We start from the raw sequence: 20,830 nt of genomic DNA on the forward strand, positions 1-20,830 counted from the left end.
CAGGCTGAATGAAACCCTACTTCAAGATTAACCAAACAGGTCAAGGAACGTTGAGTGTTTAATGAATTCATGTAGCATAAAACAACTGATGCAAATGCATCTGTCATTTTAAAATACAACTGTGAAGAAATACGATTTTACATTGTATTAACCTTGTTACTGGCTTAATAAACATAAAAATATTTATTGAAAAACAAAAATTCCAATGAAATTGGAAGTAGAATCACTTTTATTTTCATAAATAGATAATTCAGTATATTAACAACACTTTTAGCAGGATATGTTAGTTGTCATTATCTGGTTTAAACTAAGTATGCGATAGTTAACAACAAATAGTTATTACGTCTATGACATTCATGCAACTTCTTTACATTTATTCACTTCCCCAAATTTCGAAGACGATTTCAAAGAATATTATATATAATGGGATAGTTAGTCAAAGTGTCACCTTTGCTGAGTCAACAGAATATTTACTATCTGCTTATCTTAAAGTTGCCAATTATTGATTAAATGTAATACCAGTATTTACTGCACTTTATAGAAGCACTGAGCATATTAGATGTTTTCATTCCGTATGACCCATAAAAATGTCAATATGTGAAACTGACACATATTGTGTCAATAAATTTAGGCTAGTTACTAAATTTTCAAATGTGAAAATTTAGTAACTAATAAGCACTTGTTTCTAAAATAAATAGATCTTACAGGCCAAGAGTAATAAGCTCACATCAAATACAGTTTAAAGTTTTGTCAGTAAAAGGCATAGAGCACAAAAATACAGGGAAATTAAAGTGTTTTTTCTATAAACAACAAAATAAATGTCTGTTCAGTTATTACTCCACTGATTCTGAAAACTGCAGCTTCAAATATTAAATGTTATATAGCAAGGAGTAATTAGCATTTCCATATATAAAAAAAAACCCCTCACTGATTCTATGTAGCTTTTTTTCCCATGAGTATAAACTATGATTTAAGTAATCATTTATTTTAGCACAATATTCAGATAGGTATAATCTATTTTTCACAATGAAATGTTTATTCCTATCTCAATACTTTATGCAGGTTTTACTTATTTGTCACAGAGTTGCTGTGTGGATTCAAAGGTTTATCTATGTAAGTGCTCAGCACAGTGCCTGGCACAAAGTAAGCTCTCAACATACCCTACTATTACTACTTCTATTATTTGAACCAATCTGTCATTTACAAGAGAAAAATTAGGTGATGCCCCAGGAGAATAATCAAAAGAAGATAAACCTACATGTGTGATTTTTTTTTATTAAAGTATTATGTATCCACTATTTCCCAGGTTTGTGTATATACTAAACTATTTCAAATATTACAACGTATTTTTAAGATATACTGTACCTGTTTGCTCTCTAAGTTTCTGCTATGGCCTTTGGCCTAAAGCAATACAATTCTGACAGGATAAGTGTATTAGAAAACTATATAAAAACATGTACACTGAAATCAGGTTAACAAAGGCATTTTACTCTAACTTCTGTAACAAAGTAGTAGAGATTTACCAGTGTAATTCAGGACAACCGATCTTGTTTAGGCTTAAAGTTCTTTCTTTTCATCATGCATTATTTGACTTCTGCAAAAACATTTTCACTGTCTTTTCACACAAATACTAAGAGCTGTTACCAAGTTCTGTCCCCTAAGTAAAAAATCCATTAGAAAAAAGTACTTTAAAAAATATTGCAGGTTTGCTTACTGAGACTGAAATGAAGTACAGGGCTATCAGCATAAGAGTAAGCTCTTTAATGGTTTCAACATACCTATAAACACTGATTTCTAAGTAAATTATAGATTCTAACATGTATAAGGGATTTGGTATGAAGATTTTTTGATCTTTAACTAAAAGTGATTTTTTTCTTCCCCCAACCAGAAAAGGTAACTGACACAGAAGATAACAAGTCTCTGCTACAACTGACATATCGGAGAGGGGTAAAAAACCTTGTCTGTTAAAAACTGACTCCTGTCATCCTTCTGGTATCAAATAAGAGGAAGGAAAATAAACTTTTTTTTGTGAAGATAGAAAAACACACCTGAAACCACATGATTCTGGCCTGTAGTGTATTAACCTGAAACTTACTACTACCCAGAGTTCAGGAAGAAAAACCCAACCCCCAAATATGCCCTTTAGAAGCACAATAAAAATTTTTCACAGGTTGTCCTGATTAAAAAGGAGTTCGGAAACAAAGCATGAAACACTTCCACTGTGTTAAAAATCAAGAACAAATAAACTGAAGGCAGATTCCCTCTGAATGTACTAAATTAATCTATAGGCTTCAGAGAAATCATTTCAAGAAAGATGAAGTTCCATGGTTTATCTTATCTGGAAGAAAATTCAAAGTGCACACTGTATCAATGTATTTTAGGAGATGTAGCACCCAGTGTCCTTCTGAGGTTTGATATCTGGTTCTTTCATAGGTTTCACCGCTTCTTCTGGTTTGGGTTTAGCCTATGGAGAAAGAAAAATACAGTGTAAGTACATAAACTAAGATCTGGAAAACAAACACTAGATCTATTCCACTTCAGACTAATATAAAGGTGATATACTAAAATACACAGCACGGAGACTAACAAAGCTGTGCCAGAAGCTACATACAAACCAATTCAATTAAAGACATAACAGGAACGCAACATTTCAGTGAAGATGCAAACCTGATGGGTAGGCAAAAATCAAGCTAACGGTACTCTTACTCTTTCTGAGGAGGGAGAAACTGAGCCATCAACCTGTGCACATGGAACCCTCAAGTTTGAAGATTACTTGTGACAGTAACAGGCTACCTCTTAGGACATTATTTAAGAGGCTGAACAGGATGCAAAAACTGTTATTTTAAGGAATAATGGTTTTAGTATGGGTAGGAAATTATATTAAAAAAAAAATTTCAAGGAAGCAGCTATGGCTACAAAATAATTCCCATCCCTTTTTCACAGACCCCCTCTCTTTTGGTAGCCAAACCTCAAAATTTCCACTTAATCTACCATTTGGTTTAGTACACTAAGATGTACTTAGATATAAATGAATAAAGCAGTCTAATTTTACCCCTGGATGATGTCACAGAATGTTGAAATTAGGTCAAATCTTCAACTACCATGCACTATGCTGAATCAAAAACAACATTGCTATAGCAATATAAACATGGATGAGCCATCCTTTTTAGACCTGTCCTCCCACACTCTTCTTAAAGGAGGCTCTGACGAATTGTAAAAAGGCAAGATAATGTGTTGAAAACAACATCACTCAACTATGTAAAAAATCAGAAGACAATTAGCGCCTAGAGGTTTACCTCTGAAAGAGTTCAGATTTTACACCAAGCACTGTAATTAGCTAATTTAACATTTAGACAAATACATGCATCTATTTAAATAGAGGACAATATCAAACTGTGAAGTCTGAATTCTCTTTTGAAATTTTTGTGAATGAATGGAAAAAACCCAATCCCGTACACTGTCATCCTTGGGTCTTTGGGTGAGATCAAAAGCAGCCAATGTTTCTGGTGTCCAGTGCACACTTGTAGGAGGAAATTCGAAAGGTACAGGTTCTACGAGACCATAAACTGCTTTGAGTTCCAGTTGTGGGGCTTCTGTTGGAACTTTTTGAAAGTAACTGCAAAAAGCAATGGAAACAGCAATTCATTCAGTTATTTGTTAACTATTTGAGTGTCTATTTATGTCCAAGACCTTGTGCAAGGAAATGACAATTTAATGATGAATTACATAGAGAACAATTTCCTGTCTCACGTAGTTTACAGATGAGTAGGTGACAAAGTCAAGAAACCCTGTCAACAACTGTGCAATGTAACTGAAGCTATGAGGGATGTGGAGTGCCGTGAGAACACAAAAGAGGGGCAATTAAAAGAGGGGCAGATTTGGGGGGTCAGGGATGCTTTCCAAAGGAAGTGATAAAAGTTAAACTGGGCACGTTCAAGGATGTGAAAGCACAGCATGACCAGATGCAGAATATAAAGGGAAGAATGCAAGACAAAAAGCAGGGACAAAATTAATTCTACAACCTCCATAGGTACTGATCTACAGTTTGAACAACACTGATTTAATAACGGAAAACTGCTTGACAGGCCTAAACAGAACTGACAGAAAATTAATTTCCCTGCTTTATACGTGGCTGAAAAGAGAATGAGATGAGTATGCCAAGAGCAGGTATGTATATATAACACACAGAGAAGGAATGGCAGGGAAACAAAGGTAAGAGAAAGTTAGGACAGTAGAAGTGGGCTATATATTAATAATTCATGTTTGAATTTTTAAACCTGCTTTTATATGTTATCATCAAAAGCAGAATAAAAGTTAGGTCTAACACAAGTGAATTCTATCACCAATTTAAATAGAAAATTAATGCTCAACTTCAATGCAACTTGATATAAAATGTATGGGAATAGAGACTAACAAACTGTGATATTATTAAAACGATATTATTATTTAAACATTATAAATACGTTCAAACCTCAGTATCTTCGGCGGATTGGTTCTGGGACCCCGGCAGATACCAAAATCCAGAGATGCTTAAGTCCCTTACGTAAAGTGAAGTAGTATTTGCATATAACCTACGCACATCCTCCCGTAAACTTTAAATCATCTCTAGGTTACTTATAATACCTAATAGAATGTAAATGCTATGTAAATAGTTGCTAGCCTGCAGCAAATTGAAGTTTTGCTTTTAAGGACTTTCTAGAATCCCCCCTCCCTGCCTCCCCATATACTTTCAATCTGCGGTTGGTTGAATTCCAGATGTGGAACCCACAGATTACAGAGGGTCAACTGCACATACCATACCGACTACTAAAATCATACTGAGCTGTACTCACATAAATCCATTTTCTCTCTGACATTTTTCAAGGGTGTTCTTCACAAGATTTCCAAGTTTCCTAAAGAACAAGTGTCCTGAAGGTTTGACTGTTGGTCCAGGGCCTTTGGTTTCTCCATATTCTTTGCATAATGCTTCTGCCTTTGCATAAACTGCATGTGAAAGGGATATACAGTCATTTGATTATAATTATTGATTATTTATACTAAAAAGGCTATTAATCAGAGATGCTCTTTAACTAGCATAAGAGCACTACCAACAATAGTATAAGGGGTAGGTAGGTATTTTCTACAAGTTCTAGGTTTTCGAAGCACTTTTTTCTTTCCTCCAATTACTTCACTGATTCTCATTCCCTTTCATGAACTCCGCCAACATCTCTTTTAACTGCCCATTCCCTTTATGATTAAACATTAGTTTTTAAAAGAGGAGTTAATATTCTGGCAGGAATACTTACATTTTTCTGCCTCTTGAAGAGACCTGATTGCTTCACCACATTTATCACTAGCCAACAAAGTCTGACCATGATAACAATAAGCCTGATAAAAGAAACAAATTTTTATTCATTCTCTCCTCAAATGATGCTTTCCACTATCATCGTTTTCTATATGCATCAGACAAAGAAATGCCTTTGTCCATTGTTTGAAGTATCAATGCAGTCCCTTACATCTCTTTACTTGAATAAGCTTCCCCCCATCTCTGTTGCTATATAAAGTGGAATTATGTCAAGTCTTGAGCCAAACTAGCCTTCTAACCATGGACTGAGAGCAAAAACTATTTGCTGAAACCTGTTTTTAAAATTAGGGCAGAGGGGATAAAGGAGGGAAATTAGTGTGCTAATACAGAGGGAGAAGGAGGAAGGATTTGAGGTTAAAGACTAAACAGGTCTTAAGAAAAATGTTACCAGGCTGGAATAGAACATGCTTATTCTTTAAATGTCTATCATCAATGCAGGGATTGCACATGGTCTTATGCAGTGTGTTTGAAAGCAGATTATAAGGTATAAGAAATCTTATTTATGATTCTTCACCAACCCAGGTGATACACTGTATGGCTAAGTCTTTAGATTAGCATTAGTAAATATCTTTCTCAGTGAACAGGATGAAACGAGAGAATTCTCATGAAGTTTGCAGAAGGTTCCAGCTTAAAAGTGGGTTTGAATCAAACAGTAATTCCATTGCTATAACCCAGCTCTACATCATCTCCTTCCACTCGCTTTACTCCACAATGGCTGCACTGACTATCAGGGAACATTTACTGAGAGCTGTCCATTATCTGTAAAATGCTAACAAAGAGTCAGGCGAGATGACAGAACTGGTGCTCGAGGGGCTGGAGAGACAGTAATTTACATTGTTTCTGGGCTAAAAATACTTACATAAGCTGTGTAGAAACACATTTTCAAGTGAAGATATTTTCTCCATTTAGCAGAGTATGCAGGCTCCAAACTGGATAAAGCATGATCTAAAGTTACATTTTAAAAAGCAAAATATAATTTCACCCTGATTCACTAGGAGACTTATAGCTTATGTGTTCAGATGCTAAAAGACCATTCAAGTCTAAAACTCAAGCATTCACACTTTAAAAACCTTGCTTTGGGCTTCCCTGGTGGCACAGTGGTTGGGAGTCTGCCTGCTGATGCAGGGGACACGGGTTCGTGCCCTGGTGCGGGAAGATCCCACATGCTGCGGAGCGGCTGGGCCTATGAGACATGGCCGCTGAGCCTGCGCGTCCGGAGTCTGTGCTCCGCAGCGGGAGAGGCCACAACAGTGAGAGGCCCGCGTACCACAAAAAAAAACCAACAAAAAAACACAAAAAAAACCCCCTTGCTTTATTTAAAGTGATTTATTTTATTTACTTATTTATTTATTTAGATTTGATGGTTAATGCAATTTAAGTTTGAGATAATGATAAAAATAGCAATGACTAAGAACTTCAAAGTAAATATGAATACTATTATAGTATCTCTTTCCAACCTTTTTCATAATACAGCAATGCCAAGAATAGTCTAGTCACCCAAGTCAGAAGCAAGGATACTCTCCTAATCCTCATTCACAACCCCATCCCTGCATCTTGTATAAAACACACATGCTCATATATCCTGCCAAACACCTTTCGAATGTATTTCTTCCTCTCCATTTCCTACTCTGCTATCTTTATCAAAACCTTCATCATTTCTTCCATAGTACTTAGGAAGAAATGATTATAATCTAAGTAGAGTCAGCCTACTACTCCTTCACTAGTAAGCCCATTTCTCATCTTGCAATGATAGGGACCTTTCTTAAATTCAAGTCCAGTCAAGTCAGATCGACTTTACTATACCTTTTAAGGGGTCCCAAATACCTACCGAATGAAGGCCAAACTTCTCAGACAGGCTTACAGACCAATTCATAGCCTCACATATGCACACTTTCGTAACCTTTGCTCCTAGCTCTCATCCTGTTTCAGCTAAAACATGTCTCAGTCCCAGAATGTGCTAAGTTCTTTCTAATCTTTGTACATACTACAGAATGTTCTACTCTTCCCATATGCTAAAGCATCCCAGCAAACCTAGAATTTCTATTTCTATTTCAAAATAAGGCTAAACCACCACCTTCCTCTAGAAAGCCTTCTCTAGCATGCCCAGATCCTTTAGGTTTTTACTTCACCCCTGTAACCACACCTCATTTCATACTATAATAATGTGGTTACATGTTTGTCTCCTTCCCTAGACTGTGAATCTGTATACCCAGCAACTAAAAGAGTAACCATCTGATAAATAGAAACATATGCATGTTTCCTAAATAAGTGACTGAAAAGAATAATACGTTAAGGAGAAGATCTGAGTGCTAGTCTCAGCCTCCCACCTGCTAGCAGTTAAATTACAGATTAGTTATGTTAATTCTCTGGATTTCAGTTTCTTGTCTAAATAAGGATAGTAACTACAAGGTTGTTATAAAGACCAAAAACATTTCAAAAGAAAAACAGCTGTTTAATTATTAGATGTAACTGGTTAAAAAGGATAGCATCATCCTTTTCACTACAAGTTATGGAGCATATTAACCGTGAACAGCTCTAATTCTTTTATTTTCTTTTAAACAACATTAATAAAATAGTGCAGCTATTACTACAGCTTTGCAAAAGATGAAACAATCTGAGAGTCCTTTTGCTTTGCTTGTTCCCTACTAAGCCAAGAGCTTAATGTGAAAATCTAAAGACTAAAAATAGAACTTACCAGCTTTTTGATAGAAATTGGCTGTTTCATATGCCAGGGCAGCAATTAGTACAGGAGCATGTTTCAGTTCAATTGCTCGAGCAATTGTTACTATAACCAAAACACAATGAAGTGAATGTATGATTAAGTTCACTTGCATTTACCTTAAGTTCAATTATAATAGCAAAAGACAGTCTGATATCTATTCGGGACTTTAATACAGTTTGTTGAAAGTTTTAACATGAAAAGTAAGCTACAGAAAATGCAAACATAAACAAGCAGAAAACACTGAGCTTGTTGGTTCTGATACCACTTCCTTAAATAAATCACTAGCCAATTACTAATCACAGAAAACCCCTACTACAAAATCGCATGATGTAAGAGGAAACAAATACTTTCAGGGCACTGGAGTTTGAAATAAAGAAAAACAAAAGCCAACAAAGTTTCTTTATTGTTTTCACATAAGTCTTCATTTATTTCCTGCCACTGAAAGGCAAAGATTGCAAGGTAAGCCAAACAGTGGAAGCAGAAAAGAAATGAGCAAGGTAGAGTGGGGGGAAAGATGAGTTATAGACTTAATTATGCTGCCAGAAATGGCATGAAATCAAAACCCTCTTAAAAAGAATCATTAAACTGTAAGGCCTTTTCCAGCTAATGAAAAATGAAGGCAAATGCTAAAGGTAAAAATCAATTTTTTAAATTCCTCACTATAAATTTCTCAAATCCTGAAACTCCAGCAATTCCAGCTAATTCTGATTTTAAAAAAAAGAACTAAATGCCAATATAGACTTTCTTAAAAAAAATCTTACAATATTTAAGATACCTTCTTGAGCTTCAGCTTGACATTGGATAATGTAAGCTTCTATGAGTCGTGCCTCTAAATCCCTCCCCTTTTCTGCGGGTGTAATTAATTTTGGGATATGACTTTCCTGAGAGAGAAAGAAAAAAAACAACAAAGAAGCCAAATTTTATTTTAACTCAGCTGTTAGAAAGAAAACTGAAGTTACGAAATATTCAATTTGGGGTTTTTCAGAAATTTAGGGTACAAACAAAGTGTAAAATGGAGCAATGTTAAGCTTACAGAGAATAAAAGTTCCTGTACACTAAAACTTTTAAAGCTTCTTATAAATTTTTGTAAAAATAAGAAATTCAAGAGCAAAATTTGGGTCATAACAAATTGCTTAGATATGCAAGTCATATTCTCAACTTAGAAAATGTTTAACTGAAACGGAAACCAAATTTCCCTTTTGCATGACAGCCGAAACTGTTCATTCACATTAATAATAGCAGATATAAAGAAGACTACAGTTCTGTAGCTCACTCAGGATCACAGCTTTTTCATCACTGTAATACTATCTTATCATGAGAAAATGCAACACTGGCCTCCAGGAGCCTTCAGTAAATAGTAGTTTAATTAGAATAGGGTGGGGTTAATTCTGGTTGGAAAATACGTTAGTCTTTCCCCTAATTCTCATCACATCTCCAAGCAATTTAATGTAATTAGTGTGTACTGATTGCCCCGCTGGCATTTTCAATGAAATACAGAGAATATACTCAGAAAATCTGGTTTTGCAGAATCATGATGGCTCCTGGCAACTGCTGCATACAGCAAGGGAAATGCTCAGAACTATCAATTTTTGTGCTTTGTTTTCTCTCATCTTTTCAGAAGAGACTGAAAAATAAGCAGTGAAGTACCACTTGCATCGTCTAATTGTAAAATTCACTGATGATTTTCTGAAGTGGAAACACTTAATATTCTGTAATTGGCTGCACTCATCAACAAGGTACTTAACATAAGGAAAACAGAACACATACTAGTTCTTTCTACATGATGAAATAATTCCTTCACCCCACCCCGCAAAGAATTAAATAAAAATTATTCAAGAATTAAAGCATTAAGAATATATTTTATTATTATTATTTTACCTTTAAATGTTTAAAAATCCCAGCTGCAATTTTTAAGCTTCGATGGACTTCTTTTGCTTCATCCTCTGTTATGCTGAAAGATAGTGGTTACATTAGTTACAGGATGAATCCCGTTTCTGGTATTCTCATAAATCCACAGAAGTTAGTCATTTGTGTTTTTCACTACGTTTTCTTCTTTTTGACACTTAAGAAACTAACAAATGCACATGAAAAATATCCAAAGAGAAGATACTACAAGTGAAAAAGAGAGCTCCTGTTTAGGGGTCTGGAAAAGCCGCCTTGTTTTTCCTTCCAGATAACCTTCTGTGCATAAACAAGCATAAAAATCAATATACATTTAATGCATGCACATACTTAAAAAACACATACATACACAATATTCACCACTCTGCTCTTGTTTTAATCACCTAAATTACTTCAGAGACAATTTTACATCAGCACATAGAATTCAACTCCATTCTTAAATGGCTGCATATTATTCCCATGTTCAGGCGCATCACAGTTGGTAGTTGCCAGTTTCATATTGCTAATATCCAATTGTACTATTATAAAAACTGTATCTCATTTTATTTCACAGTTCCTTAATCCTTCAAAACATCTTTCACAAACTTATAAGGCTTTGTATTTTTCTGTGAATTGCCTGTTTATTTTCGATTTGTTGATCTTTTCCCTGTTGATTTGTAAAAGCATTATAAAAACAATTTGTCACATGCACTGCAATTTTTTTGACCAATCTGTCATTTGTTTTCTAACTTTGTTTATGGTACTTGATGTGGTCAAATAGTCAACCCTTTTCTTGGTTTGGGGTTTTATTCAGGAAGACCACCCCCATGACAAGATTATTAAAAATTTTTTCCCTTTTAACAGTGGACTCCATAATTCTGATACTTAAAATATTAACTTTATGAGGCAACCTTACAGTTATTAGAAGTGATACTTTTTATCAGTAGCCTAGACTTTTTAATAATGAAGCTCCATACGTTTGAAAAATAATAATATGCACATAACCCTTCCCTTTTAACTTACTTTTCTTTGCCAGCCAGTCTTGAAGCATATTTGGTATACCATAAAGCTACATTAAATCCCATGGAAATTAATTCAAAAACAGCATCCTGCTGGGCACTAGAATTATAAACATGATCGTTAAGTACCGTCAATGACTGAGACATCTCTATATGAAGCCTGCTATACATCTTACACAAAATCATAAAGAGCTAAATGCTAACTGAAAAAATGAAGAGTTCTTGTGTTTAATATAGGTTGGGAGGTAAGACACAAGCGCACACACACACACAATTAACACTGAATGACTAAACATAATGGTCCACGATGTACTTCATAATAGTAAACATGAGAATAGTAGTTCCCAAAGGTTACAGTACGTTGAATAGTTTTAAAAATACAGATTACTGGAACTTATCCCACAAAGAAAGTCTGGGAAGTGCCCAGAATCTGCATTTTTAACAAGTATCCAGTTGATTCTGGAGCAGGTGATTCTTACACCACATTTTAAGAAAATGGATTTCAGAGGAGAGATCATTTCAGGCTAGAATGGTTAAAGAAGGCTTAATGGTATAAACAGAGTTTGAATTGTGCCTTGAAAGATGGCTAGAAGGGAAGCAGAAGGACATCCCAGATGAGGGAATGATGCTGTTAACGCACAAGACAGGATAAAGATTTTTCTGGTGGCAGTAACCCAACTAGCTTGATTGAAGTTGCCAGTTCATAGAGAGAAATCGAGGAGCAGGAGAGCAAAAAGCCAAGCTGATGTGAAACTGTAGAAGATTCTGAATGCCAAGCCAATTGGTATACTACAAAGAAAAAGGTCTCAAAAATAAGTGTATTTTATATCTTATTTGTTTCCTTCAGATTCTATAACTAAACATGACACAAAGATGGCAAAAAGCTCACAAAGCAAATAATATTTTTATTCACTGTTGTTCTGATGAGACCCTGAAAATTCTTTATACACATTATCTCACTTATCTCAAATGATGAAGTAAAAAACCTGAAGTAATACCCTTATTACACATATAATACTAATAAAGATACAGAAAAATTACCCAAAGGGAAGAAACGAGAATCATGATTCTGCTTTGTATTTTTTATTTAATTGCTGCCTCCATCTTAGAAGGAACAGAGACATGGAAACTTTTTAGATTAAAAAAAAAAAGATTTGTTACAAAACATGTAATTAAAAAATACCTTATGAACTATCCTGTTTAATATACATTATAACATACAAAAATATGACAGTTATGAACAAACTTCTTAAAACAGTTTACCATGCCAAAAAAATTTAATGCATAGTTTAACGGCTTATTCTTTCCACCACTGGGAACTTTCCAATGAATTACATCTACTAATTACATCTAGTAATTCTAGTAATGGTGATCTAAGAGGCATATCTAATTTAAAAGTTTATCTTTAAATAATAAGATACTTTTGCTAATTTTTATGGGGGTCTCATGAATAGCTCTCTCCTGTTTACCCTTCGTTTATTTCAATCTGCCTTGCTCCCAAACACTCCATTTCTATTGTACCACATCTAGTTAGTAGTTAAGAGTGTATACAGTTGAAAAAACATCTTTCAGAAGATATACTCACAGCACACTTTTCATTGAGTAAGTAGCAATCAAGGATTAAATAACTTAAAAATCTCAGATGTACTGAATACTCAACATTGTAACTTAAGGCCTTTATCACATAATTCTTCACTGTCTCATAAAACTATGCTGAGAAATGCTGTCACAAGGAATGAAAATTTAGCATGGTGGGGAACACTGCCAAATTTATGTAATACAAAACACTTTAGAATCTGCCAAAGTTTTGTAATGTAACAATGGTAGAGGTTTGATTCTTTAAAAAAAGTTTTTAAGGAAAATATTCCTTAATTTTAGATGAAGTACAAAGGAGTACATAAAGCAAAACAGAAAATGAAGACTTACTTGGAAAACCTTGGTATCCCAGAATATTAAAATTTGGAAAGGACCCACAGTCCACAACTTCCTACCCAATTTATGAATTCTATTATATACAATATTCCCAAGGAAGGAAGGAAGGAAACTAACATTTATTGAATGTCTATTAATGCCTGGCATTATATCAGCCCCTTAATACAAAATTTCCTATTTTGTTCCTCACAAAAGCCCTATACCTGTAACCCCAACATACAGCTGAAGAAGCAGATGTTCACACAGGAGAAGCTCTGAGGCTGATCTACGTGTGTATGAATCCAAAGTCCACACTCCTTCCACTGTAATGCCTGCCTTGGTTGTTTGCCAATCCCCATTTCCTTCCCTTCTGATTTTATAAAACGGTTAATTCTAAAGCAAATTGAGATAAAGATATATAACTATTTAAACAACCCAATGGTGTTTAAAAAAAAAGTAGTTAAAAATTTAGCACCATTATGATTGGTTTCCTGTTATAATTAGATCTAACTAGTTTCAAGTGAATGATGAGAAAGTTCTGAGGGGAAGTTGTTAAAAAGAGCAGAAACAGTGAAATTAGGAAGAAAAACAAATACAGTACTGTCAGTCAAAAGAGTATGGAACTGGGGTGGAACTGGGGAGAATGAAAGAAGGAGACTGACCAGAGACATCTGAACTATCCATCAGAAAAGGAAAGTAGTGGAGAAAGCAAAGTTCTGCTCTGCTTGGATGGAGGCAAAGACCAAAATCTAGGTTTGGGTTTCAAATTCCCAAACCATTCTTTGTGTGTTATTAAAAGTCAAGGCTGCTCAATCTAGTTAACGTTTATATTGATTATCTCAAAAATGATTTGGTCCAGAAGAAACAAATTCTGTTTGTACTTAATAGACTGCATTAGGAGTTTAGGTCAAAAGTTTTACATTAATTTCCTGATAAGGCAAAATGCTGATCAGACTTACATTTTACTTCTTCCACACAGAGGCTATGAGTTAATCGCTAGCTAAACAGTTACAAAAATGGCTTGAATTTAGTACTGTTGGTGCTGCTTACCTTGGAACCTGTCCCTGTAATGTATCAGTCCACTTGAAATTTTGAATATATCGTAACTTGCTTTCTTGGGTAGATTCATCCAATGAGTTAATGAAACCTATAAAAAGGTAGAAAACATTTTCAGTTTTACAGGAAATATCACGTGTCTGTTTAGAACATTTTTCGGAGAATGACTTTTTCAGATACCCGAATGAAACTCCCAGCCCCTCTATACCCTTCTCCTAAGGTAACATAATATGAAATATGCACACATTTAATTTTCAAAATGTTAGAAAGACCACATACTACCTTTACATTCTCACATTTCTGATACTCAAGCATACTGAAGAATATAACCTAGAAGACTAAACTATTCAAATCTGAAAAGTCTAAGAATCAAATATGAACTTCTACATAGTTGACTTTTAAAAACTTAAATTGATTTAAATAACTAACCTTGTAAAAGTGAAAAATATGAATCTGCTGCATTCTTCATCATTTGTGGATTACAGTTCAAATCAGTGAACAATTCAAGCAGTCGTGCTCTAGATGATCTCAAGTCACTTAAAGGAGACAGAGAGAGAGAGTAATGTGAAGTAAGCTGTATTACAATGAATCTATGTAAAAGTGGCTTAAAAGTTTCAACTGTAAAAGCTTAAACACACACACACACACACACACACACACCTTCCTCTAAGATATTACTAAGTATACAGGAATGAATTTAATTGGACTAACACTGGAGGTAAGTGAAATTTCCAGTAACAGTTGTTTTAAAAGTTGTACTAAAATAAACTCAGTCCAACTAAAGGAGCAAATCATGAATACAATTATATAATAAAGATACACAGCAAGTTTTAATTTTAAAAAATCAAACTAACACAAGCTTTTAAGACAGGAGGAAAGAATTACGAATGAGTAAATTAATCTGACCAGTTCACAACAGAAGTTTTTTGAAAAATGGAAATTTAACATTTGTACATAATTTTAGTATCCCCTTACAATGTCAAAATTTGACATTATGTCAAAATGTACTTAAGTACAAAACCATATTTTAAAATTGCATTCTATAATACAACACACACACAAACATGCAAAAACACGTGACCACTAGTCATTTTAAAACTGCTCCCTCGTCTCCATTCTCCTTTGCTTCTCTGCAGCAATAAATGTTGCAGACATTTATTGTTTCTTTCTCAAAATTCTTTTCTCCCTTGATTCCAATAATGCCAAATTTTCCAGATTCTCCTCTTCTCTCTAAAAGTTCCTTCTCTATTTTCTTCCATGTCCCCTTCATATTCCCACCTCCAGCAATGTTCAGTCTTTGGCTTTCTGCTCTTCTTTCTTCTGAGGTCTCATCTACAAGTATAACTACATCTAATCCTAGATCTACATTATCAGCTCTAACTTGGTCCTGTTCCAGTTACACATGTTCTTTCAGAAGGCAACTTGCTTAGCGAGGGATCCAGAAATCATATTACATGGACCATGACTAAAGACAATTGGGTGTAAATGACTAAAGACTAAATTTAAATTGTAAGCACCAAGACAGTAGGAACTGTATACCCAGAACTTAGTGTCTGGGATAAAGCATATACTCAAATTTCTGTATCGAGTGAAGTAATACTAACATTTCAAATATTTTAAGATTTAGAAGGACTGTAAGTAGCACTGATGTTTACAAAGGAGTACAAACTTAAACCTGAATGGTCTAGATGGAATGTCTATTGGTACCAGCTCTAAGGAGGCTGATTCCAAGAAAGTATATAGTAACAACTATATACAGCTGACCCAAAATGGGATGGGCTACCTTATGAATCTGTCATTGTTGAGTTATTTAATTAAAAGGTGGGAGGGGTAATTCTTGGACTCGGAAAAAAATCTGAATTTTTTTCCTTTTGGCCATGCCACGCAACATGCGGGATCTTAGTTCCCCAACCAGGGATTGAACCCGGGCCCCCTGCATTGGAAGCGCAGAGTCTTAACCACTGGACTGCCAGGGAAGTCCCCAGAATTTGAATCCTTAAGGCCTATTCTAGACTCGAATACTTTGCTAGCTATTTCCAAGTAGGCATTCAATCATCACCTGCAAACCAACTTGTGCAAAATTATATTCATATTAAAATGACAGAATTCGAGAAAAGTGTACCTTAGAAGTATCTAATTTAGGCTATTAATTTTACAGATGAGTAATTTTACAGATGAGTAATTAGTAAGAGACTTGCCCAATGCTACAGATAAAACAGTTAAGCTGGGACCAATGTCTAGGATTAGGGGTTGGCAAAGTACAACCTGTAACTTGTTTTTATACGGCCCATAGCTTAATTTTGCAAAAATGAACAAAGAAGAATATCCAATAGTGACTGTGTGTAGCCCACAAAGCCTAAAATATTTACTATTTAGCCCTTTACAGAAAAAGTTTGCTGACCCCTGGTCTAGATCAACCTTTTACTCCAATTACTTCTTTTCACAAAAAGTAGCAATTCTCTTGGTTTTCCTTTACTGGTACCACCAATGTCTTGATCATCTAGGTTCTGTATCTCATAGACTAAATGAATCCTTTTCAACTTTCCAGAGCAATGAGACATCTGGCCAGTTGATGCTTCCTGCGAAATCTCTCTTGCATCTATCTCTTTTGTGCCAGTTAAACTGCTCTACTCATACTCCCTAGAACAAAGGTTTACCTAACAGAAATGACTTTCTCCTCTCCCTTCTTACTATCTTAAGTCAGGGGTCAGCAAAGGACCTGAAGATAAATATTCTAGGCCTAGTAGGTCATAAAGTCTCCCCTGGGAATACTCAATCTTACTGTAGAGAGGAAAGGCAGCCATAGACAATATGTAAATAAGGGGGGGGCGGCGTGTTCTAATAAAAACTTATTTTTATGAAAACAATCACTGGGCCAATCTGCAGGACACAGTCTGGCAACCCCTGATCTAAGCCATACAATGCATTTAAACCCTAGCTCAAGTCCTCTCTGCTACTGAACACTCTGAAGGCTATTTCAGGTCATAGGGACCTCTCCCTGCTCAGAACTCAATTAATTTACTATCTGGCCAATGAACAATATCCATATATGACTTTGTGGAGTCTCTTGTACTGTTGTAACATATAGCTTAACTCTTTTAATTGTGACTGTTTAGCCTCTCTGGGACTCACTCACTGACCTAAACTTGAGAACCCAGTTTAAATAATCTATGACTTAACTTTTCACATGACATTTGTAAGTTTATAAGGAGTCTAAGGTTAGGGACAGTGTGTTACATACTTCTGCACTGTGCATGACCCTAAAAAAGTACCTCATATCCATGGGGGGCTCAATCAATACTTGTGAAGACTGACAAACTTACCTGCAAATTTTTGAAGCAGCAGGGCCAGTGACTACGCCATAATAGTTAAAAGGGACAGGAGCTGTGGCTTTTAATGGGTTCCTATGAAACCAATGTGTCATTCTCTCCAGGTGTTTCCTACTGACAAAAAACAAATGTATAAAAATTAAACATAAAACATTTAATAAGCAGTGTAAATCATATTAAAATATTTTTTAAAGTAAAAGTTGAAAATTACTACAGGATATATACATTCTAATATAAAACATATATAAAACAGACATATACATAAATAAAATGCTTCACTGCCATACATCAATCTCGCTTTAACTGTTTATAGCAGCCTATGCTTAGATCAGGCCTATTAAAAAAACAGCATTTGTAAATGTGCTCACAGTAACTGCAATGCTGAAGATACTGGAGCAGTAATGTTTAAACTTTAATGTGTATAAAAATCACGTCGGGGCAGGAGGTGGGGGCTTCTTGTTAAAATGCAAGTTCTAATTCAACAGTCTGGGGTAGGATCTGAGACGCTGATGCTGCTGGTCCCCAAACTACACTTTTGAGGAGCGGAGTACTTGACTTTGGTTGGAAAGCTGCAAATGAGAAGGGCACAGGAGCAGAGGAACGTAATTCCGAAAGAGGTTTAAATGGTGACCCTTATTTAGACTGCTAAGATTACTTGATAGAAATAGGTTTTAAATTAACTGTATCTCCCACATGATATTGCTGATGCCAACTGCTTGGCTGTAGCATGTGTTCTATAATAAATATACTTTCCACAGAATAGCTAATAAGAATCAATATTTTCATGATAAAAAACCCCACATGATACTTGATCAATAAAATCTATCCTTAAAATGGTAAAAAATGGCTGAATTATGAACATATTTAGCATGTGTAACTGAAGAAACCTCAGGTAGAGTTGGAGTTGGGACAGGCCTGTAGGGGGGGCTCTCAGGTCCCGCTAGGAGACCTCAGTTAACAGGAGAGAAGTAAACCTACATCTCTGACAGGAAGGTACCTCTAGGTTACTATCAGAAGGAAGAAGAAAACTTCTCTCCATCCATGGCAGCTCAGCCAGTCAGACTGTAGCAGGCCAACCAATGAGAAGCCTCCATACTCTGGACTCCCAGGTTCCTCCAATGGACTCTCTGGTTATTACAGCCCCTCCCAACTCTCCTCTTTTCCCTATAAAAGCATGCTCCCCTTGCTTGTTCTCTGTATTTGCTTATGGTCACCCATCTTTGCATGTCGCTGATTGTGATTTCTCTTCTAGTCCCTAATAAACTCAGTTTAGTTGGTTAAAAAAATAATAATAATATCTATCCTTAGAACATACTTGTGGTTGACACCCAGGGGGAGGGCAGGTAGGGGAGGGAAGGACTGGGAGTTTGGGATTAGCAGATGCAAACTAGTATATACAGGATGGATAAACAACAGAATCCTACTGTATAGCACAGGGAACTATATTCAATATCCTGTGACAAACCATAATGAAAAAGAATATGAAAAAGAATGTATATATGCATAACTGAGTCACCTTGCTGTACAGGAGAAATTAAACACTGTAAATCAACTATACTTCAATAAATTAAAAAGAAAATAATGTCTATCCTTAAAACCCAAAACATTTAAAAAACTACCTAAGTGAAATGCCAACTTAAAAAAATTAAGTTCCACACCTTTCAGGTTAAAAAAGAAAAGAAAAAAGGAGTGTGTCACTTGCTTAAAAGTGGGAAGATATCGAAGATAATACAGGAAGGTGTAGTTGAAGACTTAAATATGGCAATTAGATTTCGGGAACTGGGAGACAAAATCGGTAAGATTTAATTAATTTGAAAGCATTATATACAATGTTGTCCATGGATTTTTCTTATCGGGGAAAAAAACGTGGGCTGCACAGTGTAAAAAATATCTACTTTATGCACCTCCCTTACCATACTTATTCATGGCAAAACCGGCTTTGGAGAGCACCAGCTATTTAAGGATGAGGAAATGCACTGTGTATTCAATGAAAAATTGAGCAAGTTCATTTGAGTAACTCAAAACATTTAACAAGTCCTTCAAAAATATATAACCTTCTAAATATCATCCACATAAATCTCCTTTATAACCTAAGTAAACTAATACTGCATCTCTGTGCATATAAACCAAGCCTCCCAGAGATAATGGCACACAATACACTTGACCGTGACAAATTTTCCACAAATACTCTTTTAAGGCGGCCTCCCACGTCCTGGATGAAAATGTCTTAAGTTCTGCATATCTTTACTTCAGGACCGAAGACGGTAAGTACCGTGTTCTCTACCCCTCCCTACCCAATCTGTCCGGTCAGAGACCCGCACTCCAGTTTTCAAGAATTCGAAGGGCGGGGTAAAATGACGACACACCCACCTGCAGGTGCAAGGAAGGGTGCCGTTGAAGCCACCAGCACAACAGTCGGATCGAGGCTGCCACCTAAGCCGAGGCCACAGGAACAGTCCGATTACCGACAAGGGTTCCCCACTCCGGAGACCCTGGGTCCCGCGACGAACCTACCGCCCCCGAGCTCCCAACGTCCACTTCCTGTTTACCACCCAGCCTCTTCCTCCCGGGCGCCGTCCGGTTTAACGCCGTTAAGACCTTGCGCAGGCGCACACCTTAGCGTGCCCCTCCTGAACAGGCATTTTCGTGGAAAGCCGATACTATCTACCCGGGAGAGGCGGGCAGAAGGTGCCTAAACAAACTCCTATGTAGCCATAAGACCCTCCCCCCGCCCCCAACCGCTAGTGGAGACGCGGGCAAGGCGATTCAGTGAATAGAGCTGTTAATACCATTGATTCGTGGGGCTAACGTGAATTTCTTTCTCTCGTTTGTTCCAAGGCACTTTTTACACAAGTTCCATAGACTCCCGGATAGTGGTCCCCAAAAATCTCCTTCTAGTGCCTTGAAACACTTGAAGGAGTCTTTTGGGGACCACTATCCGGGAGTCTATGGAACCTGTGTAAAAACCTTGACCCTATTGCTTGGGACTCCGGGGAGACAACAGGGGTAGGGATAGTACTGGGAAACGCCCATCCTCATGACATACTTACCGGATTTCTCGATGTCTGTACAGCACCCCTCCAGAGGGAAGAAAGGCAGTGTCCGAATCCGCAAACGAGAAAGGGAGGGAGTCGCAGAGCCCGGATTACCGAACTTGAGCGACGGAAACCAGGCCTGCGGGAGCCGATCACGTGGTCAGGGCGGCCATGACAGCTACCGAGGCGGCAGTGCGCGCCGCTCTTGGGTTGAGGCTGCCGCGTTGTCGCAGTCCCCTTAAAACACTCCGTTCCTCAGCCCTTTCTTAGATATTCCTCCACAGTTTTCCCTCTTGAGCTACGGTCTCCTCCAGAAACAAAGAGCAGAGATGGCCGGGCCTCCCACCCCGAGGAAGAATGCCGCAATAACAATGGCGGCCGCTCGGTGGAGCGGGGCGGCCTCAACCTAACACGAGGCGGGGCCTCGGGGGCGGAGCCTCGGCGGGGCGGCCGCTTCAGAGCCGCAAAGTTTGGCTGTGGCGGCAAATGGGCTTGGGCGGCTCCTTGGCGGGTGGTGGCGGTGGCCGTAGCGG

The 20,830-nt window shown here is 36.8% G+C and overlaps 1 protein-coding gene across 5 annotated transcripts; it reads right to left on the reverse strand.

Annotated features, from left to right (window-relative positions):
• Window positions 1-211: 211 nt before the first annotated feature.
• BROX (BRO1 domain and CAAX motif containing) lies at window positions 212-20,687 on the reverse strand. Of its 5 annotated transcripts, XM_059998009.1 has the most exons (14): window positions 20,313-20,687; window positions 19,633-19,695; window positions 17,257-17,373; window positions 14,363-14,469; window positions 13,928-14,024; window positions 10,971-11,066; window positions 9,945-10,017; window positions 8,842-8,947; window positions 8,040-8,129; window positions 6,204-6,289; window positions 5,286-5,367; window positions 4,833-4,983; window positions 3,457-3,616; window positions 212-2,464 (listed from the first exon to the last, which is right to left on the reverse strand). In XM_059998009.1, the coding sequence occupies exons 3-14, from the start codon at window positions 17,355-17,357 to the stop codon at window positions 2,378-2,380; spliced, it is 1,236 nt and encodes a 411-aa protein (XP_059853992.1). In that variant the 5' UTR covers window positions 17,358-17,373; window positions 19,633-19,695; window positions 20,313-20,687; the 3' UTR covers window positions 212-2,377. The 5 variants fall into 5 exon arrangements, with proteins under 5 accessions (XP_059853992.1, XP_059853973.1, XP_059853957.1 ...); XM_059997990.1 differs by lacking the exon at window positions 19,633-19,695; XM_059997974.1 differs by lacking the exon at window positions 19,633-19,695 and having other exon boundaries at window positions 17,257-17,376.
• Window positions 20,688-20,830: the final 143 nt, after the last annotated feature.

The sequence above is a fragment of the Delphinus delphis genome, chromosome 1 (assembly GCF_949987515.2).
Source record: "Delphinus delphis chromosome 1, mDelDel1.2, whole genome shotgun sequence".
NCBI lineage: Eukaryota > Metazoa > Chordata > Mammalia > Artiodactyla > Delphinidae > Delphinus > Delphinus delphis.